The following is a 20828-nucleotide window of genomic DNA, read 5'->3' as shown; positions in this document are numbered from 1 at the left end:
TATCAAGTAAAATATCTTCCGTTTGTTGAGTTGACAGTCGATAGTTGATTTTTATTTAAGAAAAATTACATCCATCCGACAGTTTGGCCAGTCGTTTCGCCATTTTTCAAATGCAAATACATAGTAGACCGTGTATATATAATTAAATTCCATGTTGCCGTGCATCTGTTCAGTATTAGTATAAATCTGCCAGCGTTCTATTACGAATGCCGTGAGCTTATTGGCTACGCTACTCACTATCTATTCTGTGGTAGATAGTGAGTAGAGTAGCAGTATTCGCTTGTTAACAAAATGACAGCCGCTTCAATGAAAAACAGATTCTAGATGTATCCATGTATAGTGTTATGGGTGTTATGTTATGTATAGTGTTATGTATAGTTTTGTGGGTGTCTAGTGCTATATAGGGGCGTCTACTGCTGTATAGGGGTGAATATTGCTATATCAGGGTGTATAGTGCTGTATAGGGGTGTATATAGCTGTATAGTGCTGTATAGGGGTGTATAGTGCTGTATTTGGGTATATAGTGCTACATAGGGGTGTATAGTGCTGTATAGAGGTTTATAGTGCTGTATAGGGGTGTATAGTGCTGTATAGGGGTTTATAGCGCTGTAAAGGGGTGTATAGTGTTGTATAGGGGTGTATAGCGCTGTATAGGGGTTTATAGTGCTCTATAGGGGTGTATACTGCTGTATAGGGATGTATAGTGCTGTATAGGAGTGTATAGTGCTGTATAGGGGTGTATAGTGCTGTATTGTGCTGTATAGGGGTGTAAAGTGTTGTATAGGGGTGTATAGTGCCGTAGAGGGGTGTATAGTGCTGTATAGCGATATATAAGGGTGTATAGTGCTGTATAAGGGTGTATAGTGCTGTATGGCGGTTTATAGTGCTGTATAGGGGTGTATACTGCTGTATAGAAATGTATAGTAATTTATAGCCGTGTATAGTGCTGTGTTTCGGTGTATAGTGCTGTATAGTGCTGTATAGGGGTGTATAGTGCATTATAGGGAGGTATAGAGCTTTATGGGGGTGTATGGTGCTGTAAAGGGGTGTATAGTAGTGCATAGAGGTGTCTAGTGCTGTATAGGAGTGTCTAGTGCTGTATAGTGGTGTATAGTGCTCTACAGGAGTTTATAGTGCTGTGTAGGGGTGTATAGTGCTGTATAGCGCTGTATAGTGGGATATAGTGCTGTATAGGGGTGTATAGTGCTGTATTTGGGTGTATAGTGCTGTATAGGGGTGTAAAGTGCTGTATAGTGGGGTATAGTGTTGTAAAGGGGTGTATAGTGCTGTATAGGGGTTTATAGTGCTGTATAAGGGTGTAAACTGCTGTATAGGGATGTATAGTGCTGTATATGGGTGTATAGTGCTGTATAAGGGTGTATAGTGCTGTATAGGGGTGTATAGTGCTGTATAGTGCTGTTTAGGGGTGTATAGTGCTGTATAGGGGTGTATAGTGCTGTATAGGGGTGTATAGTGCTGTATAGGGGTGTGTAGTGCTGTATAGGGGTATATAGTGCTGTGTAGGGTTGTATAGTGCTATATAGGGGTGTATAGTACTGTATAGCGGTGTATAGTACTGTATGAGGATGTATTGGGTTGTTTAGGGGTGTATTGGTCGGATAATATACTTTGTGCTGATACATGAAGTTGACCCTCACTAGATGTTATTTAGATTTCTCCTTCGTCACTTACCACCGCGATTAATAGTGACGCCTGTTTGTAGGTTATGCTGAACTATTCCTCACAGAAACCGTCCATTCTGCGTCGCTGAAGACGAGCGTAGTTCAGGTTAGTACGTGTATATGTTTTCTATTTTACTTCGCGCCTTAGTATAAGTTGTAAAACTTGTATCGAGGTCGAAAATTGGTTCAAAATAGTCAATATCTTCGGATATCTTATCGATCCGTTTCTGTGTAGCGAAAACATGTGGAATCATGCACTAATTAATAACTTTCAGCCTGAGTGAATAACGCAATTGTGTTGAAAAATGTCTTTATTGCATACACTTTTTCGCAGAAAACTCTTGAATTCTTGAATCTCAGAAATTTTTTATTCGATCTCGAAATCTCCCACGGCTGTATTTTGAGTCATGAGGTCTAGTTTTTGTGCGTGTCATCCGTCTCCAAGTCTAAAATCGTTTAAGCCACTGACAGGACCTAAGGGCCTCGGCGTCTCGATTCGCTTGTCTCGGATGTTAAATAGTAGGAGCAGTTTGGATAGAAGTACGAGTTGGACCGTTACATCCCAAGAATCCACACTCTACGCCGGTTTCTTGTTACAGTCGAGAAGACGCTCGGTACTCGATTGATGTGATAGTCAAACGCAAAAGCCCTTGGCTTGAAAAACCGTTCTCCTTTTATACCATTTTGCACTCGTATTTCGATCTAAAGGTCGTTTACAAAGCCTACAAACATTTTGCGTGATATGAAATCGAAACTACAGTAAAAACCCGCGTGTAAGAACCTAGGGATGTAAGAATCTTCAGGCAGAAATTTGCTTTTTTAATACCCCAAAATATAAGAACCTGTTTAGCTAAACAAATTCCAATAGGTTCTTATATGTGGGGTTTAACTATTTAATTTATATATTTTTTTACTAAAAACCAAAAAGATGATCGAGAGTTTAGAAAATTGAATTGTTAAATGAAACTCAAAATGCACAATGTATGTTAAATTTGAACTGTTATTATGAAACAATTATTGCTACAATTTACAGAATGTATCATTTTTATGTAATCTTGGTCTTGGTTGAAATGCTCAATTGATCAATTAATGTTGTTGGACTTTTGGCAACATGGGTACATTAATAAATATTTATAATGAAGAACAGACCAGATTTTACACTATTTTCTGATAATCAACAACAATGTCTACTCTGTAGAAATTAAGAACCTAATTAAGAACCTAACACACATGTATGATGAGGGTTCTGGCACAGCAGTGATAAAAATGGAAGAGAACGGGCAAAATAAGCCTCCCACGCTTAACTTCCCTCACAAGTTCGGGAAGTTAAGCGTGGGAGGCTTGTTTTGCCCGTTCTCTTCCATTTTTATCACTGCTGTGTCTAGAACCCTCATCATACGTGTGTGTGTCACGCAAAAAGTAAAACAAAAAAATTGGGTGACTTCGCGGGTCCAGCGAAGCTGTAACGGCTGTAACCAAAATGCGCGGATGTGCCAGCCTGCACTGGTATATACACAAAGTGTGCCAGAATTTTTTTCCTATTGAAGAATTATATGCACAGTATATACACCGAGATGGCTGCCGCAAGATATTCGTCCGATGTTCTGCGATCAAGCAACTGTCAACTTTCCGAGGCCATTCCAAACCTCCCTCCAGAGCTTCGTGAGAAAATTTACAAGGAGTATCTCGCAATAAAAAGGAGGCAAAGAAAGGAAATGGGTTAGGATGAGGTACATTATGATATTGAAGAGGCACCATTGTGCGAAAAAAGCTCAAGAACTGTAATGGTCATGTTTTGTCGTAAATGCGACTCCTGTGTCCTAAAAGAACTCTGTTACGAATGCTATAAAAATGGAGAAAAACACTATCTCGGCAACCCCATATATGTTGAGAACGACTACGCCGAAATCTTTAAGAAATTTTACTGAGCGGCGACGATATAACCTTCGTTCGAAGGAAAAGTTTTGTTTTGAAATCTGTGAGTTGCGTGACGTTTTTCTCAGAAGACTGGAACCAAATATTTCCCAGGCCCTTGGACGAGCAGTACTGAAAAACATGGAGGTCACAACTCAAGATTTTTTTGTTTGGGCCGAAAAAAACGAACCAGAACAGAATTTACAAAAAAAATACGCTCAGTCAACGCGCTGTAAGTTATTTTTTCACCACAGAAGCTGCCGAAGTGAAGCGAGCAGGAGGAAACGAGAAAATAGCAAGATTTGATCGCAGCGTTCGATCGATAGTAACATGAAATATTCTTGAACAAGGTGCTCAATCGAGCCCGTTTAAGTTTTCTCTGCTTCTAGCATGGCTTCAACGACTTGATATGTCATCTGTCTGGACTCTTTCAGCCAAACGGGTGTAGAAAGTTCCATGAAAATAAAGCAAATCGCGTGGAAAAGCACAATCATTTTGGCCTTCAGAAGTACTGTTGTGATATAATTTATTCAGCCAATCTCTAATTATGCGTCAGTCAATTCCAGCAGTGCCCATCCCCCCCCCCCCCAGGCTAACCCCCGGGCATTAGTATTTTTTTAAAAAAATGGGCAAATTCCCCGGGGTGGGGACACATAAGCTGTCTAAATGCCCCGGGGTGGGGACGAAGAAAGAGGGCAAATGCCCCGCCCCCGGGATCGCTCGCACGATCTGTCCTGAAGATCGCATCATTTGAATTCGCAAACCTTAAGTATTTCAACTCCACTTTCATGAATTTAAAAAATGCTAGGCTAGTTTTGAATGCGAAATGCGAAATAGTCGTGTTCACGACAATGATTGTTTTGTGATAAACAAAATATAGTTCACCTTGTTGCTTATATTTATAAGCTTACAAGTAATGAGGAAATATCTGAAATTGAGAAAACATACCTTTAAAAACATCTACAAGTTCCTCTAGTACTTGACGGAGAAGCCATTGTTCGACAAACGCCTCGTCTTTCCCGATGAACTCATCCATGGCACTTTCGAAAAAACGTGTGTCAAATGCCCGGGGGTCGCCCCGGGGTACGCAAATGTCCAGCCCCCGGACTGTGACGAAATTGCGAATGCCCCACCCCCGGGACTGACAACATGAGCAAATGCTCCGCGGTTGCCCGGGGGGGGGGGATGGGCACTGCTGGAATTGACTGATGCATTATAGCTCAAGTATGACATCATCTCGCCGTCCAAAAGCGCATGCGTATGTGTATATACTTCGAAATTTAGGAAAAGGACAGAGAAGCTACACCACAAGTGAAAGGGGAGGCGAACGGATCAATGTATATAGCTTGCTGCATTATACTATTTATCAGCAAGCAAATGAAAGTGCTTTTGGATGTGAGGTTGGCCCCTTCTGATTCCTAATACGGCACGTACAGGCGCTTGTCAGGGATATGGGGTGAGGCCGTCCACGGCGACAACCCCGGGTGAACCCGCCCCGGCCCAGTGGAGACTGGGGGGTGCTCAGAGGTCTCTCGGGATCTCAAACCTCGTTCCCACAGGTAAAATGGGAATCGACAGCCACCTGGTCAGCGGCGGGAAAGTCCTAGCCGGGGCTAGGCAAGAACAGCCAACGAGCACCCCCCGACAGGGCTTTTGCCCTTTTGTGTGACCTGTCACGCAACGTCACGCGTGACAGTAACGTAACCTAGTCACGCAACGTCACGCGTGAAGGTAACGCGGAGTAACACAATCATCTTTTTTTAAAAAGACTTAGAGATAGTTTTGTGTTTTTCCGCTCAAAATTTAGTTCAAATTTGTGCTGTACTCCGCAAGTTTTTTTCTATATTCTTCCCGAACCTGGTTTCTTATTTTTTTCAATATCTGGCTAGATTGGATTTGTTTGTTTTTGCGCAAAGTTTGAGCGTAAAGTCTCTAAGTTGGCGATATTTCTGCATTTCACGTGTGATCAGTTGAAACTCCGTGTCAGAAACGCGATTATCATTCAGAGCTTGTGAGACAGATGTTTATCGAGTCACGTTTTGCAATAGCCAGAGAATGGATTCTCGAGTGCCTATTAACTTTGCATTCAAGCTTCTTGTTGACAACGGACAGGCCAGTGGAAACTGCGCCAGATAAAGCTGCTATCCCGGCAACAGGCTCGCCGATAACAATTCCAACACCAGTGAGTGATGTTGCAACAGCCCCAGAAGACAGAGCTGCCGTGACGGCGCCAAGGCCAACCGCGGAATAGTGAATCGCTTTCCGGGCTTTTTTATATTTTTTCAACACAAGCCTGTAATGCTCAACCTCAGCAGATATTTCTTTTTCAATTTTACTTATCTCAGTTAGCCGGAAATTCTCGGCATTTGTCGTTTCGGGAAGGCTTGGATAGATTCTTCTTTCATTCTCGGCAGGCGGCGCGCTTGGAGGTAACAGATTTGCTGAAGACATTGCGTATATAAAGAAATTTAATTTAACTCTAATTCAAAAAGAAGCGGGAAGCCTTTGAAATCAAAGAGTTCGCCATTTTCATCTTTCACGCTAATAGCGATGCTATTTATAAACTCGCCTGTAGAACAGTCTCGCAAAAACTGTTGCGGAGAACCATGGTAGCTCACCTTTTCATAAGGCTTCCCTTTCACATCAAACAAGGCTAAAACATCTGACCTTTTGCCATTGAACAGATTCCGTTCTGTGTCGATCAAATCACAATGAATGAAATATGTCGTTGGAGATCTAAGCCGTTTTACGAACGTTAATAATACGTTCTAATACCAAGCAAATACCAAGCAAATTGGCTAAATCGCGATCAAGTTCAATTGGTTTTGCCCCAGCCCCAAAATTTCTGATTACAAGCTGGCCAACAGGTTGGTTTATTGCTGTTTGCAACTCTTTATATTGATATTTGGCGAACAGACCGTCTATTTCTTTTGCCATTCTTTTTAAACTGTAATGCCCTGGGAGTAATTTACTAACTGATAAAGCTATATCTTTGTCTTTATCTCCCAAGGTGGCTGAACCTTCATTTTTCAAAGTGTCCCAGCTGTTGAATAAACTGCAAGATATGAGTTTCATGAAATGTACTTTCGGTATCGGTTCCTCAAAATATATAGTCTCTCCGTTCTCTTGCGTGACAATAGTGAGAACAACCATTTTATATTTAACAAACAAAAATTGTGTTCAAATACAATGGCGAATTTGTGGAAAGATCCTGAGTTTGTGAAAAAAGCGGATGCTGCGAAGAAAAAGGCGTGGACAAATTTTTTAAATCACTTTCCAAAAGCCGGTTCGTTTCACAAGAAAGCATCGACGAGAAAAACAACGCAACCGCAGAGGTGTTTTTCAAAGAAAGCGAAGGCTCGTTTCAAAGTGTCTTCGGTTCAGACAGGCGGTATTGGAGCGCGGAAATGAAACAAGCCCTTGGTTTGGGAGACAGCGGAGGTTTTCCTTACCAATTGTCGCCACTTGGTTCAAAAGTTTCCTTACCCATCCCTGCGGTACCTTTCGACGGAAAAGCGCCAAGCTTGAAGAAAATATTCAACGCCGAAATCAAAATCTACGTCACGCCTGACCAATATTTCACGTCAAAATTCAGAGAAATATTTCAAGAAATCAAACTCAGGCATACTTCTGGAACCGAATCAAAACACTGGTTAGGAGGGCCACACATGAAATATTGGCCGCAACAGCTCAACTTCGCAGTTTTCTGCGCGACACAAGGTTGCGGAGTTTCTCGCGAAATCTTTGACAGCGGGATGAATCTCTCCCCGCGGATAAGAGCTTTTTATATCTTCCACGTGTATTTCACGGTCAGGCGCATTTTGTACCAGCTAGGAGGAATTCAGAGCATAAGCGCTTTGCCTGGAGACCCGACGTTCAGCCAAATGAACAATCATTATGACGTTGCTTCGTACAAAAGGATATACGACGAGTTCGGCATAGACCCCTCGAGCGATTTTCGCCTCACACAAGGGAAAAACCACGGCTTGGGAAGTGTATACATTGGCGTGACAGGGCACGGGCCGTTGAAAACAGGAACCGCTTATCCAGGAGGGTTCTATAAATTCAGTGATGAAGGCGGTGCGGCAAGCAAAGGAAATCTGCTTTCTTTCATTGAACCTGATGCCGTGGCCCAGTATGACTGGTTCGCGCCAAACACAGCATCCGGTTTGACGCAGGTGGACTTGTCGAGAATCAACTAGTCAATCGAGGCTTTCGTTTACTGCGTCCTAGGCGCGCAGGTGAACGTCTGCAGCAGCATTCTCGGCTCTGGTGACCGGGCGAAAGAAGCCCAAAGCGAGTTCCTGGTGCTGATGGAAGACGCGATCAGACAGCCCGACCTGGCCAAGAGCGTGCAAAGGTACCAGCTCGCGGTGGATCAAGCGAAGGTCAGGCTCCATCTTGCTGTAGCCCCCATGGCCTGGCTTATGCCTGCGCAAATGATAATAAACACCAAAAGCACGATCGGTTACAACAACAAGCTGAAACAGGCGGTCTCCGGGATGAAACTGGGGGTCAACAACGAGGTAAACCCGGAAACAAAAAAAGCTGCGCTCAAACTCATGGCAGGCGGCCCGTCAAAAATTAACCCTCCCAGCAGCCATCCTTCAAACCCGATACACAAAGCCGCAACAGCCGAATCAAGGAAACCAGCTTCGACAGAAACTCAGCAAACACAACCAACGGCGCAAAAAATGGAGCCCAAGGCTCCAGATAAAACACCGCAACACGAAATAAACAAAACGGCGGTAATTGTCGGTGTAGTTGGATTATCGGCTTTGCTGTTCATGGCTTGGCGGTAAGCTACCGCTGCTTCTTAAAATATTTTTCGAACAAAAAGGCCACCGCGGCAAGAATGAGCGGCCAGGTGTACTCGGCCAGAAACCCGACGACTTGGCCGGCGGCTTTCAACAGGAAGCTCACTACCGATCCTATAAGTCCGGGCAGCAGGGAAGCGAGTTTCGCGCCAATATCTTTTAGGCCATTTCCCAAAGCCTTGCCGGTGGCTTTCAAACCTCTGGTGAGGGCCCCGATGACAGCTCCGATTGTGGTCCCTGCAGCAAGAAATATTGCTGTTACCGTCACGCCATATTTTTTGAAGATCTCTTTTACCCTTTCCAAGAGAGCTCGCGCCCTTTCCCTTTCCACAATCTCAGTTTGCAAACGCGCGATCTCCTCGTTTCTTTCTGCCACTCTGTCTTCTGCGTCTTTTATGTCGGATGGCAAGGCATTCTCATCTCGGATGATCTCCTGATCTTCTTCGTTTTGACGCTTCAGCTCGCTTTCCCGCTCTAAAGCTATTTTGGTCTCACCCCCTCTCGGGCCAACAACCACTATCTTATTTTTGGAGAATTTGATGTCCAGCTCTTCAACTTTGGCGTTGGGGTAAAGAGCTTTGATTAATTTTCTGACTCTTTTTATTTGTTCGTTTTGTAAACAGGGGGGGACAAGAGGGATTGCGGAATCAGGAAGGATTCCCGTGTTCGGGTCTCTCAAAGCTTCCAGCCTTCTTTCAATCTCTTCGTCTGTAATTTTTCTCGATGTTTCCACATAAGAAGTTTCAGGCAGCCCTGTCTGCTCGTGTTGCCACGTTTGCATTTCTATTGTCTCTACGCGGTGGTAAGGAGTGGACCACGCGTCTGGCTCAAAAGGCTGGGTTCTTTCGGCCTCTTTTTCGCCATAGTCGTCTCGATCATCTGTATGACCCAGGAGAGTATCGCCTTCTTTGTAACCAAATTCGCCACCGCCTTCCGCCATAGCAATATATTTCAATTCTGTTATTTTTAAATTAGAAAATAATCGCCGATGTATTAATACAATGTCAGTTCCAGAGAACCTTCGCCCAACGTACAACGAAAAGACATTACACGCCATGCAGGCCGAGCGCGCGGTCAAGCGAATCACCTTTATCCGCTCTGAAGCCAACCCCGGAGATAAGCTGTGTGTTTCCGTGCCCAAGCTGAACGAGAACGAGGTTCTGGTGCCGGGCTCGCTAGCGCTTCGCTTTGACATCGACATTTCTGGAGGGCACGCCAACAACTTACTTGTTCAGAACGTCACGCGGGCGCTCGTTGACAGGCTGGTCGTGAAGTTTGCAGGCACTATCCTGCAAGACACGGTTGGGTATGACATCTACAAAACTTTCGAAGACCTTTTCCTTTCGCAGGAAAAGCGAGACAACATGCTCCGCGAAAGGATTCAGAGCGAGGATCTATGCAAGATCCGCTGAGGCGCGGGAGACAAGAAAACCTCGGACGTCGACGCTGAAAACAAACTGAACGAGGTATACGGAAGCAAGTACCGGATCAGGCTTGACCACCAGATTTTAACTAACCACGGTGTTTTCTACCCCCAGGCCCTTTACAACGACCTCACGTTCGATGTAAAACTTGCTGAAGCTATACATGTGGTCAAAGGCTCCGACACAACCCAGCTGAAATACAAGCTGACCAACATCCAGCTCGAGTACGAAATTATCCGCAGCAAGACTCTGGCGGACGAGGCACGCAGCGTTTACTCCAGCGGCAAAGAGTTCACTTACGACCACGTGATGCATGACAAAGAGGTGTCTTTCAAAAAAGGAACTGACACGAGGATCAACATCAAAGTCAACGCCCAAAGAAGGTCACTAAAAGCCCTCCTCCTCCTGTTTGTAGAGCCGTATACTGCGGGCGACAGAGATTCAGAAAAATTCATCTTCCCGGATCTGACGAAAGTTAGCGTCACCGTCAACGGCTCGCCCAACATGCTTTTCAACGACGGCATCGAAGGCAAGGACATGTGGGAAGAGGCCTACCGCTTCTTTGTGAAAGAAAAAAATAAAACCGAGCACATGAATGCGACAAAGTTTTACACCGGTGATAAGTTCGGGCTTGTGATTGACATGCGCTCCATGGCCGATCAGTCGATGCACGGCAGCGGCACCCGCATTGTGAACAGTACAGACGGGGTCCAGCTGGAAATTGAGCGGAAAGCCGAAGACTCAGGCGACGTGAAATGCCATGTATTCGTAATCTCCGACTACCAGTTCAACCTTATGGAAAGACAGCTAGAACCTGTACAGTTTTAATATGGACCCAAGCAAGATACCCTTCAACGCTCTCATTGTGGGGCCGACGAATTCAGGCAAATCAAGGTTTGTGTTGGACCAGATCTACGGCCCTTTCCGCTTCAAGTTCGACTACATCGTGCTCATCTGCCCGACATTCGCGCACAACAAGACCTACCACAGAATTGGTGAAAATGATCCAAGAATGGATGTGATAGTATGCGAGCAGCACGACGTGGAAAAATGGTTGAAGCTAGTGAGATGGCTTTTCGAGGGCGCCAACACGCTCATAATCCGCGATGACTGCGCAGCTTCCAAAGATGTGAAAGGGCGTACAGGCGAGCTGGTGAATCTCGCCTTTTCTGCTCGACATATGGGCATCAGCGTTTGGGTGCTGACCCAGAAGATGACCGGCATAACATCTTCCTTCCGGGAGAACGTGGCGGCGATCGTTCTCTTTTACACCCCCTCGGCCAAGACCACGAAAGCCATCTTCGAAGATTACGCTGGCGAGCTCTCCCCGGACGAGTACAAAGGTCTGGTTTCAAAGCTGAAAGAGCGAAAGTTCTCTTATCTTGTGTTCTCGCTTCGCCACCCCTACGGGGTAAAGTTATTTTGAATAAAAAAATGAAAGTTGAATATAGCCTTGAACAATGGCTGAAGAAGAGGCCGCGTTAGCAGAAGTTATGAACCTACTTCAAACCGAGCCCGAGCCGCCGAGTGGTCCAGCAGGTTGCATAGTTCCAACCGCCCCCGGACCTGACATTCCTTCTCTTCGTGAGCAGCTGGCCGTGCTGGTGTCTACAGGCAAAGCCAAAGAGGCCATCTGAGTGCAGTTGACCCACGAGCAGGTTAAGCGCCTTAGCGACAAAGAGGTCGAGAAATACACCAAACGCTACGAGACGTACGTGGGCTCAATGACAACAGAAAGCCTGATCGACAGCTTTATTTTTCTTGTAACCAAAGCGGTCGGAATGGCCGTTGACATCAAAGACATCGACGCTTACCAAAAAGAACTCAGAAACGACTACATCATAAACAAAGAGCTCTCCAATCTGGCCGGCAACCTTGCTTTGAAGTGCAGCCGGTTTCTTGCTGCGGCCAACGCGGCGCTGATCACCACAAAACACATTGACTTTAACTCGTATTTGGAGAGAAAGGCCGAACAGAAATGGGAAGAAATTCCTCAACAGCAATCCTCAACTCCCGCTGAGTGATTGCATAACGACCGCAGAGTAATTTCTAAGCATTATTATATTTGCTCAGCATACGCATTTGTTTCAGAATACCGAACAATCCGAGAGCGCGCCTCAGGGCGAGACCCAGACAGCCCCTGCCGTCGATATCACACAGCAAGCGACAACTCCAACTGCAACCACGCGCGTAAAAAATCCCAAGCGTGTGGCTGCTGGAAAAAGGGTTTCTGAAAGAACGCAGCTGGCCCGGGAGCAACAGAAAAAAGCCGCTGAGGTTTATTATAATTTGGTGAACAACAAGGCGGAAGCCACCACAGCGGCCCCTGAGCCAGCCCCGACTACAGAAGGCGAAAGCCCAAAGAGCAGCGGAGAAAAAAATAGCAGCCTCAGGACCACCCAATGGCTTGCTGTTGCCAACATAGTCGTTTCACTGGTCGGGATTTATTACAAACGGGAAGAGCTCAAGGCCGTATTCGACAAAAAAACGCCGGTGCCCGCGCCTGAGCCCGCGCGTGTTGAGCCAGAACCTGCTCGCGCGACACAGCCAAAAGGATTAAAAAAAATGATTTAAACTTTTGAGTGTAAAGTATATCACGATGCCAAAAGCAAGCATTGCACAGATTCTAATCTCTTCAGCCGCAATTGGTGGCATTTCGCTGTTATGGTGTGACCTTACCGTAAAGGCGTTCAAAAAAATCATGTATCTTGCCGACGAAACATTTTTTGAAACGTCCGCACAAAGGGCAATGAAAAGAGAAAGGGGAATGGAAAGAGAAATGGAAAGAAGAATAAAAGAAAAAGATGAAGAAATAAGAAGAATAAAAGAAGAAAAAGAAGAAGAAGAAGAAGAGATATATATCAATTAATTTTGTTTTAAACTTTTGTTTTTACTTATATCAAACGCTATCATGTCCGACAACAAGCTTGTCAAGACCGTCATTGACGCCACTACTCTCACTGGCTTAGCCGCTGGCATCGGCTGGGCCTTAAAAAAGGTTGTGAAAGAGAATTTCACTTCTGATCCCAGCAGCAGCGCGATGAATTACGTGCAGTTCACCGCCGTCATGGCGGGCAGCATTGCGCTCAAAAAGTACCTCGAGGACCCAAAAATCCTTCCAACCAGCGTCTGAAATTAATGATTTAAAAAAAAGACTCTGATATATAACAACATGGCGAGCATCGCGATTATGGTTGGCGGAGCTGTGTTGAACGCAACGGCTTTTATCGAAGGCAATTATCTGGCGAGGGCGCTCGGCGGGGGCGACAAAGCTGCGCTTGAAGAAAAAAAGCCCCATGACAAAGCTCTCGAGGCGTACCAAGCGGCTTACGCCAAATACACGCGCGACCGCACCCATCTTCTCGACAGGATTGCGACCAACGCGCAAATAAAGGCGGAGGCCAAGCAGAACTTCACCAACACTGACTATGCCTTCAAACTCTACAACCAGGCGCATCCTGACGAGCGAATGATCCCCCAAAGAGCCCAAGTTCTCAGATTTCTATCAGCCGAGCGAGCAGCAGAAAAATGGTGAACTCATGTTCGTGGGCGCCGGGGCTATCGCTCTGAGCTACGCAGCCTTCCGGTTCCTTTAAACTTTTTTACGCCTTACTTGTAGTATGGTATGGACGCCAAACTCGCAAAGATATACTACGGCCCCGGGGGCTACTGGAAAGGTATCTCCGCGATCAAAAAATTAGCCGAAGCTGCCAAGGTACCTGAAGAAACCGCAAAAAAGTGGCTGATCAAGCAAGCGCTCTGGCAGATATTCCTCCCCGCACCGAAGCGAATTCCTCGACCGAAATTCGACGTTCCCACACCCAATGCGGTCCACCAGGCGGACCTTCTTTTTCTGCTGCACGACAAACTACCCCGCGGGCGCAAAGTTTTCAAATACGCGCTGACCGTTGTCGACGTGGCCAGCCGCTACAAAGAGGCCGAGCCCCTGACTTCGAAAAATTCTGATGAGGTAGCCCAGGCACTTCAGAAGATTTACAAGCGGTCGCCTCTCAAATGGCCTGAAATGCTGCAGGTTGACCCCGGGCGCGAATTCATGGGCGCTGTTACAAGAGAGATGGAAAAACACAAAACATACATCCGGCGCGGGCGGGTTGACATTCACCGCGACCAGGCCATTGTCGAACGTTTCAACCGCACCCTGGCTGAGCGGTTGTTCGGGCGCCAGTACGCAGTGGAAATGCTACTCCCTGAGGGCCAGCGGTCCACTGCCTGGGTGAAAAGACTTCCAGAAGTTGTTGCTGCTCTGAACAGCGAGGTAACAGCCCTTATCGGCAAGAAACCCGCCGTTGCCATCAAAGAAAAATCTGTTTATGCAAGGCCGTCGACACCTTATTCAAGGCCTGTTTTTTTTTTTTTTTAAATTTATTTATTTGCAATAACACAAGGGAAACCAATGCTTACTTACAACACTTACTCTATTTACATGATATTGCTCTAATTATTTACACTATTTAAATTACAATAACTAAACGACTTACATTACTAACAAATACAGTTACACGACTTACACAATTAAGAAATACAGTGACGACAAGGGGCAAAGAAAAAAAAAAACTGAGAAGAAAAATAGCTATTTATCATTACAGCTTGAGGTTGTAGTACAGAAACATAAAAAAACAGACCAAAGGCATGTGGTACATTAAAAGTAAAATGAGTTATGCATCTGACAGGAGATTAGAAATAGATTAATGGGTAGGAGATAGATAACCCTACAGAAAATATAATCTAAAATATTAATTAAATCCTCATGTATCCTGTAAGAGGTTTCCATTTCTTCGTGTCTCCACTTTTTGTTTCTATCTCATATTGTAATTTTAGTGTGCATATGAAAAGCGTAAGATTTGGATGATCATTTTTTGTTTTAGCGAGCCATATATGATATCGTGCTAAGAGAAAGCAGTAATTTATAAGAAGCGCAAATTGAGAGGTATCTGGCCTCAGACCCAAAGCAGTAATATTTGTCAAAGCATAATCTCTAGGAAGTAAATTTAAGTTTTTCAGCCATTCAGTAAGTTTATTCCAAAAGTGAGATGTTTGACGGCATGACCAAAAAAGATGAATTATTGACTCAGAGGAGGTGTGACAGAGGAGGTGTCACATTCAAGGCCTGTTGGGAAAAACGAAAAAATACGTCCCGCTCTTGTCCAAGTTTGTTATCTCTACCAGCCCGGCGAGCTTGAAGGTGGGGTAAAAAGAGCTACAGACCCAATCTGGTCTTTGAAAGTTTACAGCATTGAAAGATCTTTCACCAAACCGGATCAACCCGTTCTCTACTATCTGCGCGACGGTCCCAAGCGCGGCTTCGTTCGTGAAGAACTGCTGGTTGTCCCTCCAAACACACAATTACCCCCAGAGCAACTTTGAAACTTCAGCTTCTAACTCTCTAAGTTCATCATCCGTTAATGTAGGCAATATATCAAAGCTGGTGTACCCGTAAGCTTTTGAATGGACACCATCGTCACCTATCCATCTCTTTGAATCGAACGGTGAAAGCGAAATTTTGTTTAGATGCATGCCGTACATCTCGTGTCCCTCGCTTCGAAGAATGTTCATTCCATGCCATTGCTGCTTCGCACCAAAAAGCGTTTCCTTGTACTTTTCATGCGTTATTTGTTTCTTGACAACGCTCTTTTTTACGCCCTTCGCTTTTTTGATATTTTTTTCGTCCGCCTTCAAGATAGAGTACATTTTCGGTCTCAGATACACGCACTCTGCTATGGGGGTTCCGGCGCACTCGTCTTTCATCTTTCCCAAAACCTTTTTGTTCACGTTTGAGTAGAGTGGGTGCTCTTTCGGGTAGTCGCTTGTATCGTAGTGGCTTATGTTCTTTTTTATGTCTTCGTAAATGTCTTCTGTTTCTATCTCAAGCAGAAGGCTGTCCGTGTCTGTGTACAGGAGTTCACACTTCGAGCCGTATTGCTTTTTCAAGTGGTTGTAGAAGAAGTCGTACATCAGGATCTTGCTGTTGTCAAGGATCGTCATCCCCGTGTAGACTGGCTTGTTGAGAAGCAGCTTGCTTTTTCGCATGTCGATTCCTGCCATTTCGTTTGAAAATATAACATGCCTTGAGTACAAAGGGCTGGCGATCAATTTCCTTATTTTGTCCGTCTCATTGCTGCGCACTATTTTTATGTCAACGCGGTTACGCAGGTTTTCTATGGTTTTGCCGAAAACTGAGTTATTCATTAGCTTGTAAAAGTTCTTTTCAAAGTCGCTCTTTGCGTTTTTCCTGAATTCTGTGTTCATCCGGATGTACGGCTCCATCCAGCATTCTTGTTCGAACTCCAAAACCTTGTGCACGCGCTTCAGCTTCATGCCCTGCTTCAGATAAAACTGCAGGTTTCTGTAACGCACGACATAGTTCCTTTTGTCCTCAAGTGTCAGCAGCAGCTTCTTGCTGTCCGGGGATTTCAGCTCCAGGTCTTTCATCAACCTCTTTTGGTATTCCGACACACATTCTTTTTTCACGACCTTTTTCTCCGGCGCCAGGGGATAGCTGTTGTGCTCCTTATGCAGTTCTGCTGGATATTCAAGATCAACCTCAAGAATCCATCTATTTTTTGCGTTTTCTTTTTTCTTTAGGATCTCCTCCTCTGTGGGCATAGCACGTTTCCATTTGAAATCTCTTTTCGGGAGGGGCTTGCTCATTGCCCATCCGTAGAGGTTGTTTTCGTCGAGATACATGGTGTATTTTTTTGGCTTGCTTGGGTCATAGTCCGGTACTAGCGGGTTGTTTGCCTTAGCGTATCTCTTGCTTACCATGGAGATTCCGCCCCGCATTCCCCTTTCCACGAAGAGATGCATTTCAAGGCCTGTGAACAACTCAAGCTCGATCCCTGTCTTCTTCAAGAGCGCGTCCCAGGAGAGGCCTGGCGACGTGTAATAATGCGCCGGATCTAACCCGTACTGCTCTTGGCACAGGTTTCGGAAGTTCTCAAAAACATCCGCCAGCAGCGCGACATCCGTTTTCACGTAAAGATCGTGATAATCGCCCAACGTTTTGCATTCGAAAGCCTCCCAGACAGTCTGCGCTTGCGCGTACCCTTCGTCCGTTATGTGCTCGTCGTTCAGCTTGCTGTAAAACTTCTCTTTGTCCGGAAGCCTTGTCTCGCAGAATCTCCCCCATGAGTCCATGTACTCGTAAGGGTAGATCCCTTTTTTGTAAAGAAGGTCGCTGCCTTTCGAAATCGTTGATGTTATTTTCAATGTCTCCTTCGGTGTTGCGCTTACAAGTGAATCAAGGCTTCCTTGCAAAAAGTTCAATCTGTCGATGAAACGCAGACCTCCGACTGAAAATGTGATGCATTTCTCCATGTTGTTGGCGACGCATTTCACCTCTTTCTGCAGCTGCGACATCGCTTGCATTAAATGGTGTCCGTCGTAGCCCCTCAGGTTGTGAAATACAACTGGTATTTGGTCCGTCTTGGGATTTATTCGCAATTTCTTATTGCATTCGCTGTGCGCGGCTCCGCGGTACCTGCCCACAGTACTTACAATTTTCCTGTGATTTTGCTTCCAACTGGTCTTTTTTGTCTGCCAGTCTTTTTAGCCTTTGAAAACCCCATTTCTGCTCTTTCTGTGCCATGTAAAAACATTTTTTGTGGCCTTGACCCCAATAACTGCATTTTTCACTGCCTTCTTCACCGGCTTCTTCGATGTTCCAAACAGGCAAAGAATCTAAGAATTCGTCTTTTATCAGACTTTTGTTACAAATGTGGCAATCAGTTGCTTTTTTGAATTTTTCCCAGTCTTCAGCCGTCATCACAACCGGCTTTGGTGCGGCCAAACTCTCTCTTATTTTCACCTCTTCCTGCAGAATGTCACTTAAAAACGTTTCCACCGCGTTTTCACCCCTGTAAACCTTTGACCCTGAAACTTCACCGTCGCTTCTCACAACCATGTAAGAGTACCCGCATACCTCGTGCCTTTCGGTCTTCTCTGTGTAGCTTCTTTGCATGCTCTCTGGCCCGCGCTCACATCCTGGAATCTTTCTCACTAAAGCCTCGAAGTCCGCATAAATCACGTAAGGCATCTTCATCTGTTTGTGATGGTTTTGGAAGGAAAGGGTGTTTTTCCCCTCCTCTGGCATCTCGATCTTTGTCGGCACGCCGTTCACTCCGTTGCAATATTTTTTGTGGTCCTCGAGCAAGTCTGCTCTTGAGAAACCAGTTAAGCACATCACGCAAAAGTGCTTTGCATTTCTGTTTTTGCTCTGATCGAAGAGCAAAGCGTTCAACCGTTTTACACAACAATAGTGCTGAATTTCCCCTGACTCAATTAACATCGGGTTTATCCACCGCACGTTCGCCTCTTTTTTGCTTTTCCTGTACACAACCACACAATTGTCTTCCCAGCCAAATACATTTATTGCGAGGTTTGCGTTTTGTGCCTCAAGCCTCTTTATTTGATCAAATGGTGTTGGGAAGACAATGCCTTTGTCGTTAATACCATCGTTAACCGGATATTTGCTTGGTCTTTGTGGGTTCTTTCCATCTTTTGGAGGGAATAAAGCGGCTCTGAGTGCCCACTTCAAACATTCGTTATCCCTGTTTTGCACGTTGATTATTGCCTTCTTTTTTGCCAGTTTGGCTGGAAGAGGTAAATAGGTTCCTCCGCGCAGTGGCTGATAGCGCGCGACATTCACCTACGCAATCTTTATCTTTTCAACTTCCCATCCTGATCCATTCTCAGACCAGTGTTCTATTTCTCCTTTTGCTTTTTCAATGAATTCGTCAAATTTTTGTTTTATCTGGTCCTCCTCATTTCTGTTGAAAACGTTCGTGTCTTTTTCTTTAAAATAATGACTCATTTGTTGCGTTTCACCGTTTCTTTCTATTGAAAACTTTACTTGTAACCCAAAACTTACTTTTACGATTTTTAACTTTTGGATTTCTTGTTCAACCAAATCAGTGATCTTTTCTTTATTTTCTCTTGCAAACATTAAAAGATCTTTATTGTTTGGATTTCTTTCGGATACATCCATTCTCCACACACGAAGCCATTCTTGGAAATTATTTTTGGATATTTGAAACCCGTCATATAATGCGGTTAAATCTGGTTCTAACGGTTCGGGTAGGTTTCTGTTTTCCTCCCTCGGTATTCGGCCGTAAAACATTTGCAGAACATCGGACGAATATCTTGCGACAACCATCTCGGCGTATATACTGTGCATATAATTCTTCAATAGGAAAAAATTCTGGCACACTTTGTGTATATACCAGTGCAGGCTGGCACATCCGCGCATTTTGGTTACAGCCGTTACAGCTTCGCTGGACCCGCGAAGTCACCCAATTTTTTTTGTTTTACTTTTTGCGTGACACACACATGTATGATGAGGGTTCTGGACACAGCAGTGATAAAAATGGAAGAGAACGGGCAAAATAAGCCTCCCACGCGTAACTTCCCGAACTTGTGAGGGAAGTTAAGCGTGGGAAGCTTATTTTGCCCGTTCTCTTCCATTTTTATCACTGCTGTGCCAGAACCCTCATCATACATGTGTGTACCTACTTAGCCTAATTTGTCAATAAGTACCCCATAATACAAGAACCTGTTTTGCCAAACTCTGAAAAAAGTAGGCTCTTACACGCGCGGTAGTCTGTAGTCAGCATAATTGTCAATCAACTTTCCGTTACGGTCTAGCGTCCTTTTGGTCGCTCATATTTCATTCCTGCTTGGTTGCTGTTACCGTGGATGTTACTGAAACTGGTAACGGGGAATGGGGAACGGGAGTCTGGGAATATCTTCTCACTCTGTGCGCGAGCTGTCATACCAATTTGTGGCCTGGTCGGTTTGTTAAAGACAAGATATATGAAGAAACGAGCATGGAATATTTCACAATAATGCTAATTTTGGTGAAAGATGACTGTGGAAAAGCGGAAAAGTATGTTTTGAGACGATATGTTGTCACGCATCGGCCAAAAAATAGTCAGTCTTTATGGCTTACTGTATTTTGCGAAACAGAACGAAACGTATAAACCAGTTCTGAAATGAACGGCTTACTGTATTTTACGAAACGAAACGAAACGAAAGGGATGAACCGGTACTGAAACGAACATATCAAGTATCACAACAGCCAGATTCCTCTGTGCAAGGAATAAAACAGCGGAAGTGTAGAATTTGTAAATTCGAAGATCTGTATTTTGCGAAACTAGCTCTTCGAAGACTGTGTCGATATGTAACTTATTTCTTCCGGTTCTTTAACACTTTTCGCAGGTACAGCTCTATACAGCAATGATTTTTAAACAAAAGAGTTTGAGCCAAAAAGTCAGAAGTGCCCCGTTTCGCAAATTACAGATCTGTATTTTGCGAAACGAGCTGTTCGAAGACTGTTAAGATATGTAACTTATTTCTTCCGATTCTTTAACACTTTTCGTAGATAAAAATCGATACAGTGATGATTTTTGAGCAAAGAGTTCGAGTTTGGTTAAGTTAAGGTTTACTATACGACCCGTTTGAGGTTACTGTTGTTACTGTTGAGGTTACTTATATCACCTTGGTAACGAAAGAAGTAAGGCAGTCACGCCAATGTCAGTCACGTATTTCGCAAATTCGCGAAATGGGCCACATCGAGTTTCATATATGCTACGATCTAGTCCTTTTCATCTAAACATGAATTTAAATTAAAGCTTTAGCATTTTCACACATCGCGATGGACGCGTCCTCGACACAGTCTGTCAACATTCTAGAGGGGTGTCTGGAAAACCCGAATAGCGAATAGTCGCGAATAGCGAACAGCGAATAGTCTCGAATAGCGAATAGCGAATAGCACGAATAGTGCGAATAGTGGCGAACAGTCTCGAATAGTGGCAAATAGTGGCAAATCGTAGCAAATAGGGTACCCAGTATCTCGTAGTCAACCTCTCAGCAACCGGTAGGATGGGATTTTCCCGCTAAAAAGCAGAGACCAGGGGAGGCAAGCAGCGAGGCCTGGAACCGAGTTTCTATGATCGCCCCAGTTAAGAAATTTGGCC

At 44.7% G+C, this 20828-nt stretch overlaps 2 protein-coding genes across 5 annotated transcripts in view; one reads left to right on the top strand and one right to left on the bottom strand.

The window, feature by feature from the left end:
• Nucleotides 1–20828, top strand: part of LOC145481775 (uncharacterized) — a 77688-nt gene that overhangs the window by 128 nt on the left and 56732 nt on the right. For all 4 annotated transcript variants that reach the window (XM_081460315.1, XM_081460328.1, XM_081460311.1 and 1 more), the window contains exon 1: nucleotides 1–1788. This exon is cut by the window's left edge. The gene's annotated coding sequence lies outside the window, so the exon portion shown is untranslated. The remainder of the gene's footprint in view (nucleotides 1789–20828) is intronic.
• LOC145501666 (uncharacterized) lies at nucleotides 14919–19009 on the bottom strand. Its single transcript, XM_081481107.1, has 4 exons — nucleotides 18725–19009; nucleotides 17353–18481; nucleotides 16005–17012; nucleotides 14919–14965 (listed from the first exon to the last, which is right to left on the bottom strand). Exons 1-4 carry the CDS (start codon nucleotides 19007–19009, stop codon nucleotides 14919–14921), a joined length of 2469 nt encoding a protein of 822 aa, XP_081337233.1.

This window comes from Orbicella franksi, chromosome 1 (genome assembly GCF_964199315.1).
Source record: "Orbicella franksi chromosome 1, jaOrbFran1.1, whole genome shotgun sequence".
Taxonomy (NCBI): Eukaryota; Metazoa; Cnidaria; class Anthozoa; order Scleractinia; family Merulinidae; genus Orbicella; species Orbicella franksi.
Note: the sequence above shows the minus strand (reverse complement) of the source record. Positions and strands in the feature narration are given on the sequence as shown.